Raw genomic sequence first — 22028 nt, forward strand, 5'->3', positions numbered from 1 at the left:
AAATGTCATGGCATTGTGAAGATATCTCAAAAGCAGAGTCAGCTTATATGGACCTGTAAGAAAGAATTGCTCAACATTTGCTGTTATTGTACTAATGGAAGATACATAGCAAAGAAGTTGGGGTTACAAGATAATTAATATCCCACTTCTCAGATCAACGCATTCAGATGTTCCTCTTTAAGGAGAGAAGCCACAAGGCAACACATGGTGTCAATTAAGACCCCAAACTGGGCCTTTTGTCTTCCATCACTTCCGATAGGTAAAATGTAAGGACCACAAACCTGGTCTATCTAGAAGAATATATGATAGCAAGGTTCCAACACTTAATTCCCATTTTATCTTATTCACATGGATAATAAGACTTCTTCCCATCAGATATACTTGGCAAAACTCCCACTCTTCCTATTCCCATTAGCTTCAAGAAGTTGTTTCAAAACATTACAATGTTAATGAATTAAATGCTTAAAATTATCACTTTAAGCTGGAATAATCATGTTAACATAAAATTCACAGCTAAAGCCATGACAATTAGGTTCTTAAGCAAAGCTACTATTGATAGCAGCAGTTACAGATGGGTTTGAGCATAATGATAATTTATGAGATGCAAGAGATCCATAGCTTATATTGGCAAATTGAGTTAAGTGGCCTGATGCGAAATAATGGTATTTTCTTTGCAACCAGTAACTTACAAGAGAGCCCAGTAGCAGCCGCAGAAGTAGAAGCATTTGACATTGAAGTAAACAGCATGGTGCTTGAACAAGTAGTGGCGTCAGCAGTCGATGCTGAAGCCAAACCTAAAAGTCAAAGTAACAAGCAGAAAAATATGTCACCAAAGAACAATTTTTAAAAAATAAAACATCATTATAACAAGGTTCATTTATACAGAGAAACTGAAACAAAGCAAGGAAAATCAGATACTCTTGAGATCTAACAAATAAAACATAATAAAAGCCTGATTTAAAAAAATAGTTTATCAGTACTGCTTAGTATAGTCAGCCTTCTAGCACCATCATAACCAAGAAATTCTACTTTACTGAAAAGGTAACGTTAAGAGGGGGATCCACTTCTAGAACTGCAGCATAAGAAGTCCTGGGGACCTATTCCCCAGTGAAACAACCATAACTGGTATAGAAAACAATCTGAAATCTTAGGAAATCATCCAAAATATATACAACAAATAAAGAACATTTATTCAAGAAAATCTGCTGAGACTCAGTTATACCAATGAGAGTCTAGCATATGAACCACAACCCACTCTCTTCATTCCCTCTATCCCCCGGCTCACCTTGAAGGAAGCCACACTCCAGGCCAGAGTGGCCAATAACACTGGCCCCAGCTCCCAACCAAGGGACACAGTATTTCATTGGGAAAGGCAAGCAGCCAGCAAATCACCTCCAACACATAGTGTTAACGTGTTGAAATTCCTGGTGAGTACAGCCAAGAGTTGAGGGACTCCCTTCCTTTAAGTCAGCCCTCATTCATAGGGCAGAGGTTCTACACCAGGCCCAACAGGTTAAGAATATGGGGGCCCCATCACCCCTACCCTGACTTCCTTGTCCCAGCTCACTTACAGGGCTGAGGTTCCATGCCTGAAGCAATAAGCAAGAGAGTCAGAGGAAACTAGCCCTATATAGCACCCACAGCACTGTTTCAAAGGTTTTGCCCAGGGGTAAAGGAGGCCCATAAAAACAGAGAGCTCCCAAGCTATACCCAAAAGTATTGCCTTTTTTGAAAAGGGGTGTGAGGAAATTCAAGCTGAAGGACTCTCTCTCAAGAAAAAAAAAAAAATGGAGATTTTGGTGCTAAGCAATTAAAAGGAAGCAAGCAGTTTTGTGAGAGTAAAAATTTAGGCTGTAGGCCAGCTAGTTTACCAGGGGTAACTAGGGAAAGAGGAAGATGAAGAGTCTTCCTCCTGAGATCAGAAGAATCAAGTACTCATACATGCTACACCCTGCATGAATCTTGAAAATATTACCCTAAATGAAAGAAGCCAGACACAAAAGGCTACGTACTGTATGATTCAATTTATATGAAATGTCCAGAATATGTCAAGAATAGGCAAATCCATAGACAGCAAGTAGATTAGTGGATGCTAGGAGCTGGGAGGAGGGGGTAAAAGGGAGTGACTGCTAATGGGTACCAGGCTTCTTTTTGGGGTGATGAAAATATTCTGGAATTATATAGTGGTTATGGTTGCACACGCTGTGAATATTTTTTAAAAACACTGGATTGCACATTTTATTTTATTTTATTTTATTTTAAAGATTTTATTTATTTATTTGACAGAGAGAGACAGCGAGAGAGGGAACACAAGCAGGGGGAGTGGGAGAGGGAGAAGCAGGCTTCCCGCAGAGCAGAGAGCCCGATGTGGGGCTTGATCCCAGGACCCTGGGACCATGACCTGAGCTGAAGGCAGACGCTTAACGACTGAGCCACCCAGGCGCCCAGAATTGCACATTTTAAAAGGGTGAATTTTAAGATATGTGATTTATACCTCGATTATGGTATTATGTGAAAAAAACAGGATCATCTCAATAGAAGTAGAAAAAGGATTTGAGAAAATCGAACATAGCTTCATGATGAAAATGCTCAACAAACTATGAAGAGAAGGGAACGTCTACAACATGATAAAGGGCATTTATGAAAAACCCACAGCTAACGTCATATTTAATGGTGAAAGACTGCATACTTTCCCACTATCATCAAGAACAAACCAAGGATGTCTGCTCTTCCCAACAATACATTAGAAGTTCTAACCAGAATAATTAGGCAGGAAAACAAAATAAATGGCATCCAGGTCAAAAAGAAAGAAATAAATCTATTTCTATTCACAGGTGACTTGATCATGAATACAGAAAACTCTAAGGGAGCCCCCCCGCAAAAAATCTATTAGAACATTAAACAAGTTCAGCAAATTTGCAGGATTCAAGATCAACACAGAAAAATGAATTACAATTCTATATGCCAGCAATGAACAACCCACAAATGAAATTAAGAACATCATTCCACTAATAATTGCTCAAAAAATACTTAGGAGCAAATCTAACAAAAGAAGTGCAAGATTTATACCCAGGAAAATATAAAACATCACTACAAGAAATTAAAGACATCCTAAATAAATGGAAAGATCTCATGTTTGTGGATCAGAAGATTTAGTATTGTTAAGATGGTATGGTAGACAGAAAAATGGTCCCCAAAGATAGCTTGCCTCCTCATACCCAGAGCCTGCAAACATATTTCCTTACTTGACAAAAAGGCCTTTACAGATGTGATTAAGGTTCAGTACCTTGAGATAGGGAGATTATCCTGGATTATCCAGGTAAGCAAAATCTAATGACGTAAATCCTTAAAAGTAGAGATTCTTTCTAGGCTGTGGCCAGAGGGAGAGGCGACTACAAAAGGATGGTCAGAAAGATGCCAAGTTGCTGATACAAATGGCCATCTAACACATGAAAACAAACTCAATGTCATTAGTCATTAGGGAATTAAAAATCAAAACCACAATGAGAGTCCACTTCATACTGACTCAGATGGCTATAATCAAAAAGCCAGATAATATCAAGTGTTGGTGAGGATGTGGAGAAATTGGGAAGCTCATACAATGCTAATGGGCATGTAAGATGGTACAGCCACTTTGGAAAACTGTCTGACACTTCCTCAATGCGTTAAACATAGAGTTACCGTATGACCCAGTAATTCTACTCCTAGGTATCTACACAAGAAAAATTAAAACATATATCTGCACAAAAACATGTGCGTGAATGTTCATAGGAGCATTACTTATAACAGGCAAAAGGTAGAAACGACCCAAATGAACATCGACTGATGAATGGATAAATAAAATGTGGTATATCCATACAATGGAATTTTATTTGGCCATAACAAGGAAAAGCAGCACTGATATATGCTAAAACATGGATGAGCCCTTAAAAACATTACACGGAGTGAGAGAAGTTAATCACAAAAGAGCACATATTTTATGACTCCTTTTATATGACGTGTCCAGAATAGGGGAGTCTAGAGCCAGAAAGCAGTTTCTTGGTTGTCAGGGACTGGGGCAGGGAGGAATGGACAGTGACTGCTAATGGGTATGGAGTTTCCTTTGAGGGTGATGAAAATATTCTAAAATTGACTGCAGTAATGACTGCACAACTCAGTGAATATATTAAAAACCCAATTAATTGTACATTTTAAATGGGTAAATTATATGGTATGTGAATTACATAATAATAAAACTGTAAAAAAATAATAAATAGAAGTCTGGGATAAAGTTTCAGAAAACAGATTACCTGCCTCTTGCTTTAAAATTTCAAATAAAGAGTATATAAAAAATAAAGCTAAAGAAATGAAGTACATAAAGACACAAATGAGATTCATTGGTTAACTGAAAACAAAGTTTATCTCTTCATCCTCATTCTAGATCACTGTACCTGGCACATGGTAACAAGTACTCAGTGAAAGTTTCTGCTGAATTGAACCCACTTTTTCCAGACTCCAATACATAATGACATTCTATTTCCTCTTCAAAAGGAAAAAAGTACTTAATAAGTAACTGCACTTGAATCTGTTGCTGCCTACATCCAACTGCTGAACAACTCTTGGCAATATATAATGTTAAGACTCTGCTATCCAAAAGATCTAGGGCCACTGAGGGTGAAGGGGATAGGGAGATGCTGGGAAGGAATTGGGAACACTACTATATACCTTCAACTATCTAAAATGTGTATCGTGGAATAGCCCTATGTTTCATCTAGAAGAAGCACCACATGTAGTATACTTTTAAAGAGATGATCAGTTTTACGGCAAAGGTGTTTTAATATTTATAATTCATTACCAACAGGTGAGGCTAAATTTTTACTACGGGTTTAACGGCTACTTTAATTTCCTCATCCGAAATTGCCTATTTATGGCATCTGCTGATTTTCTCACTAGAGTATTGTCTTATTATTGAAGTGTATATTAAGGTTATTTAGTCAAATGTTGTGGGGTGCCTGGGTGGCTCCGTTGGTTGAGTGACCACTCTTGATTTCAGCTCAGGTCATGATCTCAGGGTTGTGAGATCGAGCCCTATCAAGCTCGTGCTAAGTGTGGAGCCTGCTTATAATTCTCTCTCCCCTTCTCCCTCTGCCGGCCCTCCTCCCTCCCCCTCTCTAAAAAAAAATGTTGCAAAAACATCCCAGCTCCAGTTTGTCATTTGTTTTTTTATTTTGGTTTTATTTTTTATGTAGTCAAATCTTTCCATCATTTTTTTTCCTTTATGGTTTATGTCTCCATAATATGTTTCAAAAGGCTTCCCCTCTTAAACATATAAAAGGTATTCAACCTCATTTTTAGGAAAAAGTCACAAATTATAACTATATTGAGAACAATTTCACCAACCAGATGGGAAGAAATAAAAAACTAGTAACACACTCCATTAAGGACACTGTGAACAAACAAGCAGCCTCTGAGGGTCCTAATGGGAGTGTAAATTGGGTATAGTCCCTCTAGAAAACAAGTGCCGCTGTTTGAAAAATTCCAAGTGAACCTATCTTTTGAACCAGTAATATTTCTTCTCAAAATTTATCCACAAAGATGTACTTGCACACCTGTAAAATGACATGTAAAATGAGAGCCATGACATCACTGTTTGTACTAACAAATGAGGAAACACCTAAATGCCCACCAGCAAGGGACTAGATAAATTGTAGCACATCTAGACCATGGAATTCTATGATGCTACAAAAAAATACTGAGGGAGCTGTCTATATACTGATTGATGTGAAAAGAGCTCCAAAATGTTTAAAGTAAGTGTGTAAAGTTTGTGAGTTTAAAAAGCAAGGTACAGAGCACTGTGTATACTATCATTTATGTAAAAAAAAAAATAAAGGCAGAGGGCTAAGAATATTTTTTTTTTATTTGCTAGCAAATCCATGGAGAAACTCTGGAAGGATACATACAATTACAGTGGTCAGCTGAATGGAGGGGGTGGAGCGGGTAGGGGTAATACAGGGTAGATGGGGGACAGTATACCCACGTATACTATGTATGGTCTAATTTTTGAACCATCTGACTGAATATATTACAAATTTTTAAATTATACATAAATAAAGGTCCTTTCCCCAACCCAAGATATATTATTTACATATTTTCATATTTACCTGTGCTTTTTAAACGTTTATGGCTTCATTTTCTACCTTTAATTTACCCATATTTCTTTTGGTTGATCTTGTTAAAATACAAAACTCAATGGAGTAAATTTGAAGATCTAACTGGCTTTATTAAAGAATTCATGAATCCGGAAACATCCCATCTAGCAAGTAGAGGGGAGCTCATAGGAATTATACAAAAATGGAAGGTTTTTATAGGAAGGAAGGTGGGCCAAGAAAGTTATAAGCAAAAGAAAGAATTGTTTCAGGCAAGATCACCTTCTCTTAGGGGGAAGGGCAGAGAATCTTATTATGCAGATGACCTCATCTTCTTTTGGGAGATGGAGAGGGCCCATGTGACAGATTACCTCATTGGTGCTTATCAGAAAATTCCTGACTGACCAGTTAAGACTTACATTTCTGGGGGAGGTTGAAACTGCAGTTAGATTAGGTATTAAGCCCTAGTTTACTGACTTGGGGCCTTAACCTAAATGATACCATTTTGGACCCATGGTTTTCTTTTTAATGATCTTCTTAGGTAAAAATTCATCCCCTTTCCCCCAAATCAGCTGGTTAGCCAGCTACTGCAATTCATTTACTCACTACCCCATCCTCTCTCCCCATAGATTTGAAACGCCATCTTCACAGACCCAGGTTTTGTTTCTGTACTTTAAAATTTTTCTGTCACTGTTCCGCAAGAAAGTTTCAATTATTATAGCACTAGAATTCATGTGCTCTTATATTACACAATATTTTAAACTTAAAGGAAGAGAATAAAGTTAACATACATTTTCATGTATTTTCCTACAAGTACTCCATCATTACTTTCCTTAAAAATCAAGAGAGTTGAGGGGCGCCTAGGTAGCTCAGTTGGTTAAGCGACCAACTCTTGACTTCGGCTCAGGTCATAATCTCAGGGTCATGAGATGGAGCCCCCACACTGGTCTCTGGGCTGGGCTGGGTGTGGAGCCTGCTTAAGATTTCTCTCTCTCCCACTGCCCCTCGCCACCTCGCTCGAGTGCACTCTTTCTCTCTCTGGGGAGGGGGGGTAAGAGTTGACTAGTCTCATGCATTTATTCCCCCATTTAAACTTCTGACTCAACTATAGTCAAGTCCCTCTTTTCCTTTCCTTCCTCAAAAAAATTCCATTTAAAAAAAACAAGCCCAATTTGGGAGTCATTTGTCCCCCACCACAGGGAACCACAACTTAATTACAGTTTCAATCTATTCCAGAAATGTGACCTTTCAAAAATCAATCTGAAATTTCCTGATCAGCACCAGGGAGGTAATCTGCATGATAAAAAAACAAAAAACAAAAAACAAAAAACCTGCTGTTCCCTTCCACCCAAAAGATGTCTGGCCAGAAACAATCCTTTCTTTTCTTTTGCGAATAACTTCTTGCCCCACCCTCCTTCCCATAAAAACCTTCCATTTTGTACAATTCCTCAGACCATCTCTCTACTTGTTAGATGGGATGCTGCCCAATTCATAAATCACTTAAAAAGCCAATTAGATCTTCAAATTTACTCGGTCGAATTTTGTTTTTTAACAATTCCCATTGTGGTTTTATAAGAATTACATTAAATGTGTAGGTTAATGTGGAGATAAATGACATTCTTGTATATTGAGTCTGCACATTTAGTGGGTGTCTTCATTTATTTATGTCTCCTATTATATTCCTCAGTAGAATTTTGGAGTTATCTTCATATAGGTCATGCACATTTTAAAAGTTTATTGCTAGGCACTTTGAATTTTTGGTTGGAATTGTTAATGGGACCTTTTTCCATTATATATATTTACCAACTACTATTGCTTAAACATGGGAACACTATTGATTTTTGTATTTATAACTGGCCATATTATCGAAACTTCTTCACTAGTGCTAATTGAATTTGCACTTGATTTATGCCCATATTTTAAAAATCCTCATCATTTGTCTAGGGTACTGGCATAATTTCAGGGCCTGACCTTAAATCACATATGCAGAGGTAACCAAGGAAGCAAATGCCATTTAATATGATTGCTTTTAAGTTAAAGGAGTCTTACTCTTAAATAAGAAAGGATTTAAGAGTGTTGTTTTCCTAATCATAGAACTAGAGCAGGGTTTTTCAACATTTGGGGCCAGGTAATTCTTTGTTGTGGAGGACTAGCCCATGCTGAGATATAATAAGAAATGCATATTTGGTCTGTGTCCCCTTTCCTGGACAAATCCTGAAACCCTTGTAATTTCCTAAAGTGATAGAAGTGTTAGGGACATCTTTTGTTATAATTTTTGGTTTTTGTCCCCAGTTCCTGAAATAGCTCCAGGAGCAATAAAGGTGAAAGGAGCCTCTGATCATTTATAACAAGCCCTTAACAACCACACCTGATTTATGTTAATAATGTGAAATTTAAAGAGCCCTTAAAAATGAGCACTGGTTACCAGAGGGACCAACCAAGTGATTACAGGGTTAGAACTTTTACCCCACCCTCTGACCTCTGGAAATGGGAGGGGCTGAAGATTGAGTTCAATTACCATTGGCCGATGATTTAATCAATCATGCCTACATAATAGAACCTCCATCAATACCCTAAATGAAGGGGTTTGGAGAACTTCTGGGTTGGTGAACACATGGAGGTGCTAAAAGGGTGACCATGCCTGGAGAAGACATGGAAGATCTGGGCCATTCCACCAAACCTTGCCCTATGCATCTCTTCCATTTGGTTGTTCCTAAGTTGTATCATTTATAATAGACCAGTAATTGTAAGTAAAGTGTTTTCCAGAGTTCTCTGAGCTGTTCTAGCAAATTATTGGCCCAAGGAGGGGGTCATGGGAACCCCCAACTTCTAAGCAGTTGGTCAGAAGTACAAGTGACAACCTGGGACTCACAATTGGTAACTGAAGCAGTAGATAGTCTTGTGGGACTGAGCCCTTAAAACGTGTGGTCTGTGGTAACTCCAGGTAATGAGCATCATAACTGAATGTAGGAAGCTGAAACCAGCTGGTGTCCAGGGTTAGAGAACTGGTTGGTGTGGGAAGAAACCCCCATATTTGGTGTCAGAAGTATTGAATGTAGGGGACACAAGGTTTTCTTTTATGTGCACTGCAGGTTATTTTGCCGTGGGAAACTGAATAAAGGAAACCATTTAAAATGGGGTTGGGAGGCCAGAAGGGGGAGCTCTCACACCATACCACTTGTTGCAGCCTTCTGCAGGCCCAAAAGGAAAACAAAACAAAAACAAAAACAAAACTATTTTACTACCCCAGCAGGAAGAAGATTTTCTCCTGGCTCAGCAACAGCCCGGCCAATGAGACACTGTCACAACTCAGCCAATGAAAAGCCACTACATTTCAAACTCCCAATTTACTCCAATGGACTTTTTGTTTACAACAGCCCCTCCCAACTCCCTCCTTTCCTCTATAAAAGAGCTTTCTTCTCTTTTGTTCTCCAGACTTGCCTGAGGCTTTGCCACAGCTTGCTTGTCCCAAATTGCAATTGCTCTGCTATTCAAACAAACCCATTCTGCTAGCAAAATAACTGGCTGTTTTATTTTCAAGGTCAAAAGCAGCATCCCCGGCCTCTACCCACTAGGTGCCAGTAGTATGTCCCCAGTCTCAACAACGACAAATGTCTTCAGACATTGCCAAATATCCTCTAGGAGAGGGGGCAAAATCATCTCCAGTTGAGAACCACTGGACTAGAGGAAGGTTTCAATATAATTTTCTCCAACCAGTGCTAGAAGGATACCCAAATCAGCCTTAATTCCTTGATGTTTAAGAACATAAGAAAATGCCAACTATTTTGAAGATTTTATTTATTTATTTATTTATTTGAGAGACATGAGCGGGGTGGGTGGGCAGGGGCAGAGGGACAAGCAGACTCCCCGCTGAGTGGGGAGCCCAACGTGGGGCTCAGTCCCAGGACCCTGAGATCATGACCTGAGCCAAAGTCAGACAATTAACTGACTGAGCCACCCAGGCACCCCGCCAACTATTTTAATAAATTGTTGGCCCTAGAAAATAACCATGATTTTTTTTAATAGGATTGGGAAAGGTGGTCCTATACTACAAGATAGTGGGGCATGCTACAATAACTAAGATGGTGATATTAGAACAATAAAGGGCAGATCAATAGAACAGAATAGGAAGTCCAGAAGCAGAACTAATCATATATAATAATTTGTTGTATGTGGAAGGCAGCATCTCAAATCAATAGAAAAAGAATGGCTATTTAATGAAATATAAGGGTTTTACTCACTAATCATTTAGAAAAAAATGATTCCTAAAAATATAAACCATAATAGAAGTACAAAAAGAATTAAGAATCTTGAGATGGAAAAGGACTATTTGTCCAGAGAGAGGGAAACTCAGAATAAGAGATGTGATAATATAAAAATTAAATTAAGGACTTCCAGGAAAATGGGATACATGCACTTTTCCTTATTCAAATAAAACCCTTATTCAACTAAAACATTATATATAAAACAAACCTAAGAAGACCCTGAAAAGTGGTGAGAAGAAGGCAAACCACATAGGGATCTTGAGACCCAAGGAATGATACGGTGGTGGGTCCACAGGTTTTCTTTTTGCTTTGTATTTCCCGGGCTTGTGGTTGAATATGCTAGTAACCCAGAAATACCAATGGATATAGACCCTTCCCATAAAGGCCCCAACAAAAGTCTGCTCTGTAGACAAAAGACAAGGACAGGGACAGACTAATAGGAAAGAAAACTTTTAGACAATAACCACTCTAGTACAACCAAAGACCACAACAAAAAACTATGGTCTCATTTCTACCTACTAAGCACTAAACACTAAGCAAGAAGCCTGAACTTCTACCCATGTGAGACTGTAATGAGGTGTCCTAATACCCCCACCGAAGTGGTATCAGAGAAGTTCAAGTAGGGAGCCAGGTTTTTCATCCCTGCCAGCAGTTTATGAACCCTCTCCTTACAGTGACACTGGAAACCACATTGGGAGCAGGAACTTCCACCCTTGCCCACCAGTAACTAGGAGACCCTTGCCTTGGGTAGCAATGGAGACCAAGAGGGAAAATGAAGTTCTACTCCTACCTTAGGGTAACGAAGCAGCACACCTTTCTTCCCCTGCTAGAGCAATGTCAAATAAGATCAGCTAAAGAAAAAAAAAAGGTTGGGGCACCTGGGTGGCTCAGTTAGTTAAGCAACTGCCTTTGGCTCAGGTCATGTTCCCGGAGTCCTGGGATCGAGTCCCACATTGGGCTCCCTGCTCAGTGGGGAGCCTGCTTCTCCCTCTGACCCTCTCCACTCTCATGCTGCTTCTCTGTCTCTCTCTCTTTCTCTCAAATAAATAAATAAATAAATAAAATCTTTAAAAAAAAAAAAGAAAAAAAAGGCTTATATCAGATTCAGAGTCTCATACTATAATAAGAAAATGTCCAGGTTTCAATTAAACACTCATCCTACCAAGAACCAGGAAGGTCTCAAACTGAGTGAAAAATGACAATACCAAGATGACAGAAACATTAGAATTAACTGACAAAGATTTGAAAGCATCCACGATAAAAATGCATCAGTAAGAAATTATAAACATGCTTGAAACACATGAAAAAATAGTCTTACCAGAAAAAAAATAGAAAAAGAAATGAAAAGAAAACCTCAGCAAAGAAATAGAAGATATAAAGAACCAAATGGAAATTTGAGAACTGAAAAAGACAATAACCAAAACACAAAGCTAAGTGGAAGGATTCAAGAGCAGAATAGAGCAGACAGACAAGAATCAGTGAAATGGATGATAGAACAATAGAAGTCTACACCAAGACATATGTAATAACTAAAATTCTGAAAACTAAAGATAAAACAGCATCTAACTTATAAGGGAAAAAACTATTTTTTTTTAAAGATTTTATCCATTTTTTTTTAGAGAGAGAGAGCGAGAGAGAAACAGCATGAGAGGGGAGAGGGTCAGAGGGAGAAGCAGGCTCCCCGCTGAGCCGGGAGCCCGACGTGGGACTCGATCCCAGGACCCCGGGATCATGACCTGAGCCGAAGGCAGACGCTTAACCATCTGAGCCACGCAGGCACCCAGGGAAAAAACTATTTAATTGACAGATTTCTCATCAGAAACCATGGAGGCAAAAAGGAAGTATCACCATATTTTTCAGGTGCTGAAAGAAAAGAAATGCCAATCCAGAATCCTATAGCTAGTGAAAATATCCTTCAGGAATGAAGAGGAAATTAAGATATTGAAAAGGAAAACTCAGAATGTGTTGCAAACAGACCACCTTAAATGAGCAGCTAAAGGAAGTTCTCTCAACAGAAAGGGAATGACAAAAGAAGGAATCTTGGAACTTCAGGAAGGAAGAAACAACAAATAGAAGAGCAAAAAATGTGGGTAAATACAATAGGTTTTCCTGTTTGTCTTAAGTTTTTAAAATTCTGTTTAATGGTAGAAGCAAAAATTATAACCCAGCCTGATGTGGTTCTAAATGTATGCAGACAGAATATTTTAAGACAATTACATTATAAATAAGGGTGGGTTAAGGGACATACAGGGAGAAAGGTTTCTTTTTTTTTTTTTTTTTTAAGTAGGCTCCACCAAGCCCTGAGTGGAGCCCAATGCAGGGCTTGAACTCACAACACTGAGATCAAGAGAGTCAGACACTTAACCAACCGAGCCACCCAGGCACCCTGGGAAAGGTTTCTATACCTCACAAAAACAGGTAAAATGACAAGTAAACTATTATATATATACTATCCTATATATGTTATATTACATATATATGCATATATATATATATATGCATATATATATATATATATATATATATAATACTTAGAGCAACCACTAAAAGCTATACAAAGAGGTAATCTCAAAAATACTATAGTTAAACCAAAATGGAATTCTAAAACATGTTCAGGTAATCAATAGGAAGGCAGGAAACAAAACAGAAGAATGAAAAATATAAACAAAAAATAAAATGGCAGACTTAAGCCCTAACATAGCAATAATTACAGAAAATGTTAATGGTCTAAATAATCCAATTAAAAGTGAGAGTGACAGAGGGTATTAAAAAACCATGATCCAACTGTATGTTGTCTATAAGAAACTCACTTCAAAAATAATGATAGAGGGGTGCCTGGGTGGCTCAGTTGGTTAAGCGACTGCCTTCGGCTCAGGTCATGATCCTGGAGTCCCGGGATCAAGTCCCGCATCGGGCTCCCTGCTCGGCAGGGAGTCTGCTTCTCCCTCTGACCCTCCTCCCTCTCCTGCGCTCTGTCTCTCATTCTCTCTCTCTCAAATAAATAAATAATCTTTAAAAAAATAATAATAATAATAGAGGCAGGTTGAGAATAAAAAGATGGAAAAAATACTATACAACATTAAGAAGGAATGGATATATTATTATCAGACAAAGTAGACTTCAGAGCAAAAAAAATTACCAAATAGGGACATATTACATAATGATATTACATAAAGGGCCAATCCCCCAATAAGTCTTAGCAGTCATATATAAGGACTGAACAGAGCTTCAAAATATGTGAATCAAAAATTGACAAAAGTGAAAGGAGAAATAGACAAATCCACTATTCCAGTTAGAGACTCCAACACCCCTCTCTTACCAATTGATAGAACAACTAGACAGAAAATCAACAAGGATATAGAACTCATCAAAACCATTAACCATCAGAATACAATTAGCCTTTATAGAACACTTCACCCAACAAAGCAGAGTACACATTCTTTTCAAGTGCCCCTGGAAGATATACCAAGATAGACCTTATTCTGGTCCATAAAACAAATTTCAACTAATTTAAAAGGCTAAAAATGATTTAGTATATTCTTGAACTACAATGGAATGGAATCAGAAATCAAAAACAAAAAACAACAGGAAAATCTCCAAACATTGGGAAACTAAACACACACTGAAATAACCCATGGGTCAAAGAGGAAGTCTCAACAAAAATTTAAAAAAATACATTGAATTGAACGAAAATGAAAATGCATTATACCATAATTTGTGGGATGTAGTTAAAGCAGTGCTGGCAGGGAAATTTATAGCAGTAAATGTACACATTAGAAAAGAACATGTACAGCATGGTGACTATTTAATACTGTACTGTATATTTGAAAGTTGCTAAGAGAGTAAATAAATCTTGAAAGTTCTCATCACAAGAAAAAAAATTGTAACTATGTGTGGTGATGGATGTTAACTAGACATATTGTGGTGATCATTTCATAATATATACAGATATCAAATCATTATGTTGTACACCTGAAACTAATAAGGTCAATTATATCTCAATTTTAAAAATTAAAAATAGAAGAAAAGTTTCTAATCAATCATCCAAGCTCCCACCTGAAAACCTAGTAAAAGAGCAAAATAAACCCAAAGCAAGCAGAAGAAAGAAAATAATAAAGTAAAAATCAATGAAATGGAAAACAAAAATAGAAAAAAATCAATAATACAAAGAGTTGATTCTTGAAACATCAATAAAATTAACAAACCTCTACTAAGATTGAAAAAGAAAACAGAGAAGATACAATTACCAATATCAGTAATGAAACAGGATATCATGACACACCATGTAGACATCAAAAGAATAATACTATGCCCACAAATTTGATAATTTCAAAGAAATGGTCCAACTCAAAACATACAAACTACCACAAGTCACCAATACGAAATAGGTAATTTGAGTAACCCTATAACTTAAGGAATTTATTCATAATTTTAAAACTCCTAAAAAGCAAATCTCCCGGTCCAGATGGTTTCACTGGAGAATTCTACCAAATGTTTAAAGAAGAATTTCTTTCAGAAAATAAAACAGGAGAAACACTTCCCAACTTAATTTATGAAACCAGTATCATACCCTGATCAAAACCAGACAGACAATATATAAAAGAAAAACTGCAGGCCAATATCTCTTATGAATATGAATGAAAAAATTTAAAAAAATCAAACAAAATATAAGCAAATAGAATTGAGCAATGTATAAAAGGCATACAGAACATGACTAAATTGGATTTATTCTAGGGGTGCAAGGTTGGTATATTTGAAAATTCAATCAATGTGATCCACATGACCATATCAACTAATGAAGAAAAAGCTTTTACAAAATTCAACACCCAGTTATGGTAAAAGTCTCAAAAAAACTAGAAATAAATGGGAACATCTTCAACTTGATAAAGGACATCTATAAAAAACTACAGATAACATCATACTTAATGAGAAACTAAATGTTTCTCCCTAAGATTGGGAAAAAGGAAGGATGCCTGCTCTCATCACTCTTATCCAATATAGTACTAGAACTGCTAGCTACTGCATTAAAGCAAGGGAAAAAATCTAGATTGGAAAGGAAGAAATGAAACTGTTCTATTTTCAGATGACATGACTGTGTAGAAAATCCTAAGAAATCTACAAAAAAAAAAAAACCCTCCTAGAATAAATGAGTTCAGCAAGGTCACAGAATACAAGATAAACATACAAAATCAATTGTATTTCTACATACTAGCAATAAACAAGTGAATATGAAATTAAAAATACAGTACCATTTACAATCACTTTAAAAAAGAGAAATACGGGCGCCTGGGTGGCTCAGTTGGTTAAGCGACTGCCTTCGGCTCAGGTCATGATCCTGGAGTCCCGGGATCGAGTCCCGCATCGGGCTCCCTGCTCAGCGGGGAGTCTGCTTCTCCCTCTGACCCTCCCCCCTCTTCTCATGTGCTCTCTCTCTCCTCTCATCCTCTCTCTCAAATAAATAAATAAAATCTTTAAAAATATATATTAAAAAATAATAATTAAAAAAATAAAAATAAATAAAAAAGAGAAATACTTAGGTGTAAATCTAACAATAAGAGAAAAAAAAATCCCAGTTGATCAGCACTTCTGTCTTTTGTAAAACCCTATTATTCACTGACATTTCCCAAGTCCCTATGTGAAAAGGACCCATATAATACATTACTATTTTTTAATGCTTTTTTTCTCAGACTCTAAATGACATGAACAGATTGGATATTCAGATGACAAATAAGCACAGGAAAAGATGTTCGACATCATTAGCCCTTAGGGAAATATAAATAAAAACCACAATATGATATCACTATTTGCAAGAATACCTAAAATGAAAAATAGTGATAATACCAAATGATATGAAGAGCAGAGAAACTGGATCACACATACTTGCTGATGGGTATGTAAAATGGTACAGCCATTCTGGAAGACAGTTTGGCAGTTTCTTATAAGACTGAATATACAACTACCATACGATCCAGCAATTGTACTCCTGGGCACTTATCCAAGAGAAATGAAGACTTATGTTCACAAAAAACCTGTACATAAATGTTCAGAGCAGCTTTATTCATAATAGCCAAAAAGTAGAAACAACACAAATATCCATCCATGGGCAAACAGTTACATAAACTGCAGTACATCCATACCATGGAATACTATGCATCAATAAAACAAACAACTGATACACACAACAATCTGGATGAATCTATGGAAAATTATGCTGAGTTAAAAACAGCCATTCCTAAAATATCTCATATTGTATGATTCCATTTATTAAACATTTTTGAAATGACAAAATTATAGGAACAGTTGCTCTGAAAGGGCAAAATGAAGGATCCCTGTAGAGATAGGACTAGTCTATACCTTGACTATCCATATCAACATCCTGGCTGTGATATGTTACCACTAGGAGAAAATGGGCAAAGGGTATATGGAATCTCTACTTACAACTGCATGAGAATCTACAATTATGTCAAAATAAAAAGTTTAATAAAAAAATTAGGATCTTTTAATATCCATAAAACTTAAAAAAATTAAATGTAAACTGGGAAAAATACTTCTTGTACAAATATCAAAGGGTTAAGATACTGTAACTGCATTATCAACAAGAAAAAGATAAATACCATATTAGAAAACTGAGCAAAAGATACAAACAAGGAATTTATTCAATTCTCTCTCTCAAACACACACACACACACACACAAATACAATTACTCAATAAATAATTTGAAAAGGAGTCATCTTATTAGTAATTAAAGAAATGTACATCAAGATAATGCTGATAGTATTTCCACTGTTAAGCTATCAAATTAAAAAACAAACACACAAAAAGGATAATATCCAACATATGTAACACTGTAGGGAAATGTACATTCTCATAAAAACAACGATAGCTACCTATGAGTGCCTATTACATGTTAGACAAGGTTCTAGGCATTTCACCTACATTAACTTATCGAATCCCCACAACAACCCTATGAGGTAAGCGCTGAGTGGGCTTAGAGATGAGCAAACCAATCACTGAGAGGTTAAAATAACTTGCCCAAGGTCACAGAACTAATAATGAACAGAGCCAAGACTCAAACATTTATTTCCTAGATGTTTTAAATAACAGATATGTATTATTTCTAACACCAAAAATTCATTTTTATACAATTAAAATGATGTCCCCGCAAGGTAGTGACCAAATATTTTAGCATCATAATTATTTCAATGTTCCACTTCATCTCTTTATGTCCTACACTGCTATACCAACCAGTCGAAATTGGTATTATCACTACCATGAATTATAACTAAGTTAGTTCTATATAACTTTAAAAATATTTTTTTTCATTTTGGTTGTTTCCAAAAGCTCTGAAATTATTACTATGAATATCTAATTTAATAAAATGCACTATAAAATAAAATGTATTAATATCTCAGTGCATTTCCCAAGTTCTAAAATAGCTGAGGCATCTAAACTAAAACCGAGTTTATATGGCTTATAAAACCAGAACTCCTTACTAACTGCATTTTGGTTAAGCAAGATCCTAAATGCCTTCTCATTAATGTTCAATATAGGTTAAATGTATTTTACTGAATCTTAATTATTTGGAAACTGGTAACCCACACATGTAAGCTGTTTCTACCAGCCAAAATATTTTACCATTCCCCAGCCATGCCATATAAGTGACTTACCGCATTATTAATATTCTCTAAAATTTTACATCACCCCCAAAGATACTTTCCTGTTCTATTGTACCTCCTGATAAATTTCATTTCGTAAGTTTTATTTTCAAAACAGAAAACAGAACATATGAACAGACTGTGAGTAAGAATATATGTGCTAAACACAAGCATTAAACAACTGATCAAAACATTTCAGTATAACTTGCATTACTAAATGAAGATTTGTCTCCACTGCTGGGTTCTCAGAAGGTTGTAACTTTTTCCAAAACAAACATTCTTTGGTTCGAAACCTAAAACTGCAACACCAGAAGGAGCAGTTTGGACTTAATTTCTATCACATTGATCAATAACATTAAACTCCGGCAAGAGAAGTGAGTCATATTTGGATTTGAAGCAATCCAAAAAAGAATCTCAAAATCAGTCTTGAATGCTGTGCTTCTCCGCTGGAGAGCAGAGTTCCAACCTTACCTGTGTGGGCCATCCACCAAGGCTGAAAGGAACAATTGGTTGTGTGGTAACTGTGCCACCAGACGCTGAGTAGCAGGAGTGAGGGGTAATCCTGCAAGTGCTATTGGTTGAGCTGCATTCTCCACTGCAGAGACAGCATTGAAACTGGCCCTCCCAGTCTGAGGTGTACTTCCACTGATGAAAGACAAACCTGCGGCAGTTGCAGACTGAATAGCAGAGCCAAAAGCAAAAGGCTGGATGCTATCACCCAGTGCGATGCGACATTGCTTGGTACCCAGCCCCAAAGCCCCTGTAATCACTGAAGGTTGTGTGAGAGCAAGTGTTGCACAAGTGTAATTTTGGTGCATTTATTCTAAATAGAAAAAGGAAAAACAAATCAATATAATAGTTCTCTGACACGTTAAATGGCAGCTAGATAATGTAGCTCCCGCCAGATGAAGTTTTAAATATGAGCAGTTTATGAGATTCTGTTCTACAGGTTTTCATCTCAATACAGAAGGAAAGATGACCAAATATTACAAGTTATTAGATAACTAACAGAATCAGGGAGAACTCTAGAGGAAATACTCCAGCTTTCATTGGACCAACAGGTGCTACCAAAAGAAATGGCTGGATCCATCTGGATTTACATAAAAAGGCATGAAAAGAGTGCTCCCTCTAAAATTCTGAAATGTAGGAGGGAAGAATGTATATTCAAGGTCATTACAATGATCAGTAGATAAAAATGTCACGAGATAGAGAGAGAGAGAAAGAGATTTAATAAGCAAGTAGCCTGATTTCAAGATGATCTATGTCCAAAATTCAGTGAGTACCTTCCATGGCTCACATAAAATGAAGGGAAATCACAGATCAGAATTCAGTGTGCCTTGTGCCTTAAAGCTCAGATGGCTTCAATTTGTAAGACTATCTTGGGAATGAACGGCATAATTCCAAACAGTTGACTTAGAAATGCCATACCATTTCTTTAGCCTTTCCATTCTCTAAATGGCAAGTTTGTCTTTGAGAGATGATTACCTTTGTCACCACTAAAAGAATCAAAGGTACTGCTCTTACCCTACAGAAAACCCAGTTCCTTCTGGGGCAGGATTGATACAACTGGCATTCCAAAGCTGAATCCTTTACTCTGTGGAGCGGGAGCTGCGTTACTGAATGATGACAGGCCAGTAGAAGAGGTACTTATTTATAACCAGTTGGGGTGGAATCCCAAACTTAAACCCTCCTGCACCGGGGGTAGAGAATGTAAACCCGGTAGCTGAAGTGGTGGCTATTGTCTTTGCAGAGCCAAAAGTGAACCCACCTGAAGGGGTACCAATTCCTCCAAAATGAAACCCACTTAAGACTCCAGACCCTAAATGTGGGTAAGAGAGGAATGTAAGAAAACAAACTTTAGAAATCTCAATGAGCCCTTTGATTCAAGATGGTGGACAGAAGCCACACTGGAATCACTCTCTTGTACTCCAAACTCCTAGAAGTATCAGTTAAAAAGTACTTCATAAAAACATCTTTAAAAGTACAAAGCAGAGTTTTTGAAGATAGAAGACAATTTTTCTGGGGCCAGAGAGAGAAGGAATTCATATCTATAAGCAGAATCTGAAGCTGCTTAGCCCAGGGGGGGGAGACCTGAATGAGGTATGTGCCTTAACAGCTGGAAATATGCTGGGTTATGGGTACGATTTGAGGCCACAGGGTAAGGCTCCTCCATCAGCAGAGGCCTTGTGAAGCTTAAATCTGGGAAAGATCTACAAGAGAATGGAAAAGGCGATGGAAACATGCAGGAATCCCAAGCTGGTAAAGAAGATAGGCATAGACGGCTCAAATTCCATTTATCTTTATGGAGTAGAAACTTCAAGCTAAAAGGCTAACATAAGAACTGATTAGGAACTGCTGAAACCTTCAGGGCCCAAGTAGGTTGCTCAGGACATTATACAACAGAGGTGCCTCCTCCACTTCCTAGGTCCCACAAGGTCAGAAAAAGCCCCCAGAGAATTAACTCATAGACACGAATTATAAAACATCTAAGTAAGCAGTCTATAGACCTGAAAAATGAGAGAATTAAAAGAAAACAAAAGAAGAGCTTCAATATATATCCAGAAAGAATATCAGAAGGAAAAAAAATAGAATGGCAGAGACAATACTGAAAGAGTTAATAAAGGAGCTTGCTAGAACCGAAGAAAAATGAGTCCTCAGGTTAAAAAGGCCACCAAGTGCAAGCCGGCAACCCCTCCCCACCACACACACACACACACACACACACACACACACACACACACAAAAGCACAGCCTTTATATGCAATATATTGAAATACTAGAATATTAAATATAGAGAAGAAAATCTGAACATTGCCAGAGAGAAAAAAACCAGATTTACCCAATAAGGAGTAACAACCAGTTTGACAGAAGGCTCTTCATTAGCAACAACAAATGTTAGAAGATGATGGAATATCTTTAAAGTGTTAAGGGAAAATCACTGTGTACTTATAATTCTATCCAAGTCAAGATTTATAAAATGGGATGTCTCTAAAGATCAGTTTTTTAAACAATAGCTCTGAAAGGTAATTCTAAGAAATCAGTTTCAAAAAATATTTCATCCAAGAGCCCCATTACTTTATGCACCAGTAAGAAAAAAAAAAAACCTGTCACAATTCCTTATCACTTAAATTTTTTTATAGTTCTTGAAAGAGCTCTTTTCAATGTAGACATTTTAATCAAACATGCATACCTTAAGAAAAAACTATTCAGAATCCAATTTTCAACTCAAATTTTTTGATGTCTTCTGTGCCACCAGGAGCACTATTGACACAGTATCAAAACCATGAAGACCAGGCACCTGGGTGGCTCAGTTGGTTAAGCATCTGCCTTTGGCTTGGGTCATGATCTCAGGGTCCTGTGATGGAGCCCCACATCAGGCTCCCTGCAGGGATCCTGCTTCTCCCTTTCTCCCTGCCTGCTTCTCTCTCTGCTTGTTCTCTCTCTCTCTCTCTGTCAAGTAAATAAATAAAATCTTAAAAAAAAAAAAAAAACCCATAGTGGGTGCCTGGGTGGCTCAGCCAGTTAAGCGTTTGCCTTCAGCTCAGGTCATGATCCCAGGATCCTGGGATCAAGTCCTGCATTGGGCTCCCTGATCAGCAGGGAGCCTGCTTCTCCCTCTGCAGCTCCCTCTCCCTCTCCCTGGGCTGCTCGCTCTCTCTCTCCAATAAATAAATAAAATCTTAAAAAAAAAAAAACCCTGGTGACAACAATGAGTTTTTTTGGTCAACATTTATGATATTATCATATAACTTTACATCATAAATCTATATTAATAACTATATATTATATAACATATAATAATATGCTATTTAACATAATTTATAGTAACATAACACTTAAAACCTCAGGAGAGTGGTATCCTTGGGAATTTAAGATTAAATACAGCAAAAGAACTATTTAAGAGAACTAAAAGCCATTTAGCTGTGCTTTCAAGTCAGCTTTGCAAATATGTAGACTAGCATCCTTTTGTCTCTCATTTCAG

The 22028-nt window shown here is 37.2% G+C and overlaps 1 protein-coding gene across 1 annotated transcript in view; it reads right to left on the reverse strand.

Annotated features, from left to right (window-relative positions):
* The window catches only part of NUP62CL (nucleoporin 62 C-terminal like), a 75700-nt gene that overhangs the window by 42685 nt on the left and 10987 nt on the right, over positions 1-22028 (reverse strand). The window contains exon 2 of the mRNA XM_045863933.3: positions 690-794. Within this exon, the coding sequence (XP_045719889.1) occupies positions 690-747 (58 nt within the window). The 5' untranslated portion in view covers positions 748-794. The remainder of the gene's footprint in view (positions 1-689; positions 795-22028) is intronic.

Source organism: Mirounga angustirostris, unplaced genomic scaffold (assembly GCF_029215605.1).
Source record: "Mirounga angustirostris isolate CCGP_5_RB_7025 unplaced genomic scaffold, mMirAng1.0.hap1 SCAF_11, whole genome shotgun sequence".
Classification (NCBI taxonomy): Eukaryota; Metazoa; Chordata; class Mammalia; order Carnivora; family Phocidae; genus Mirounga; species Mirounga angustirostris.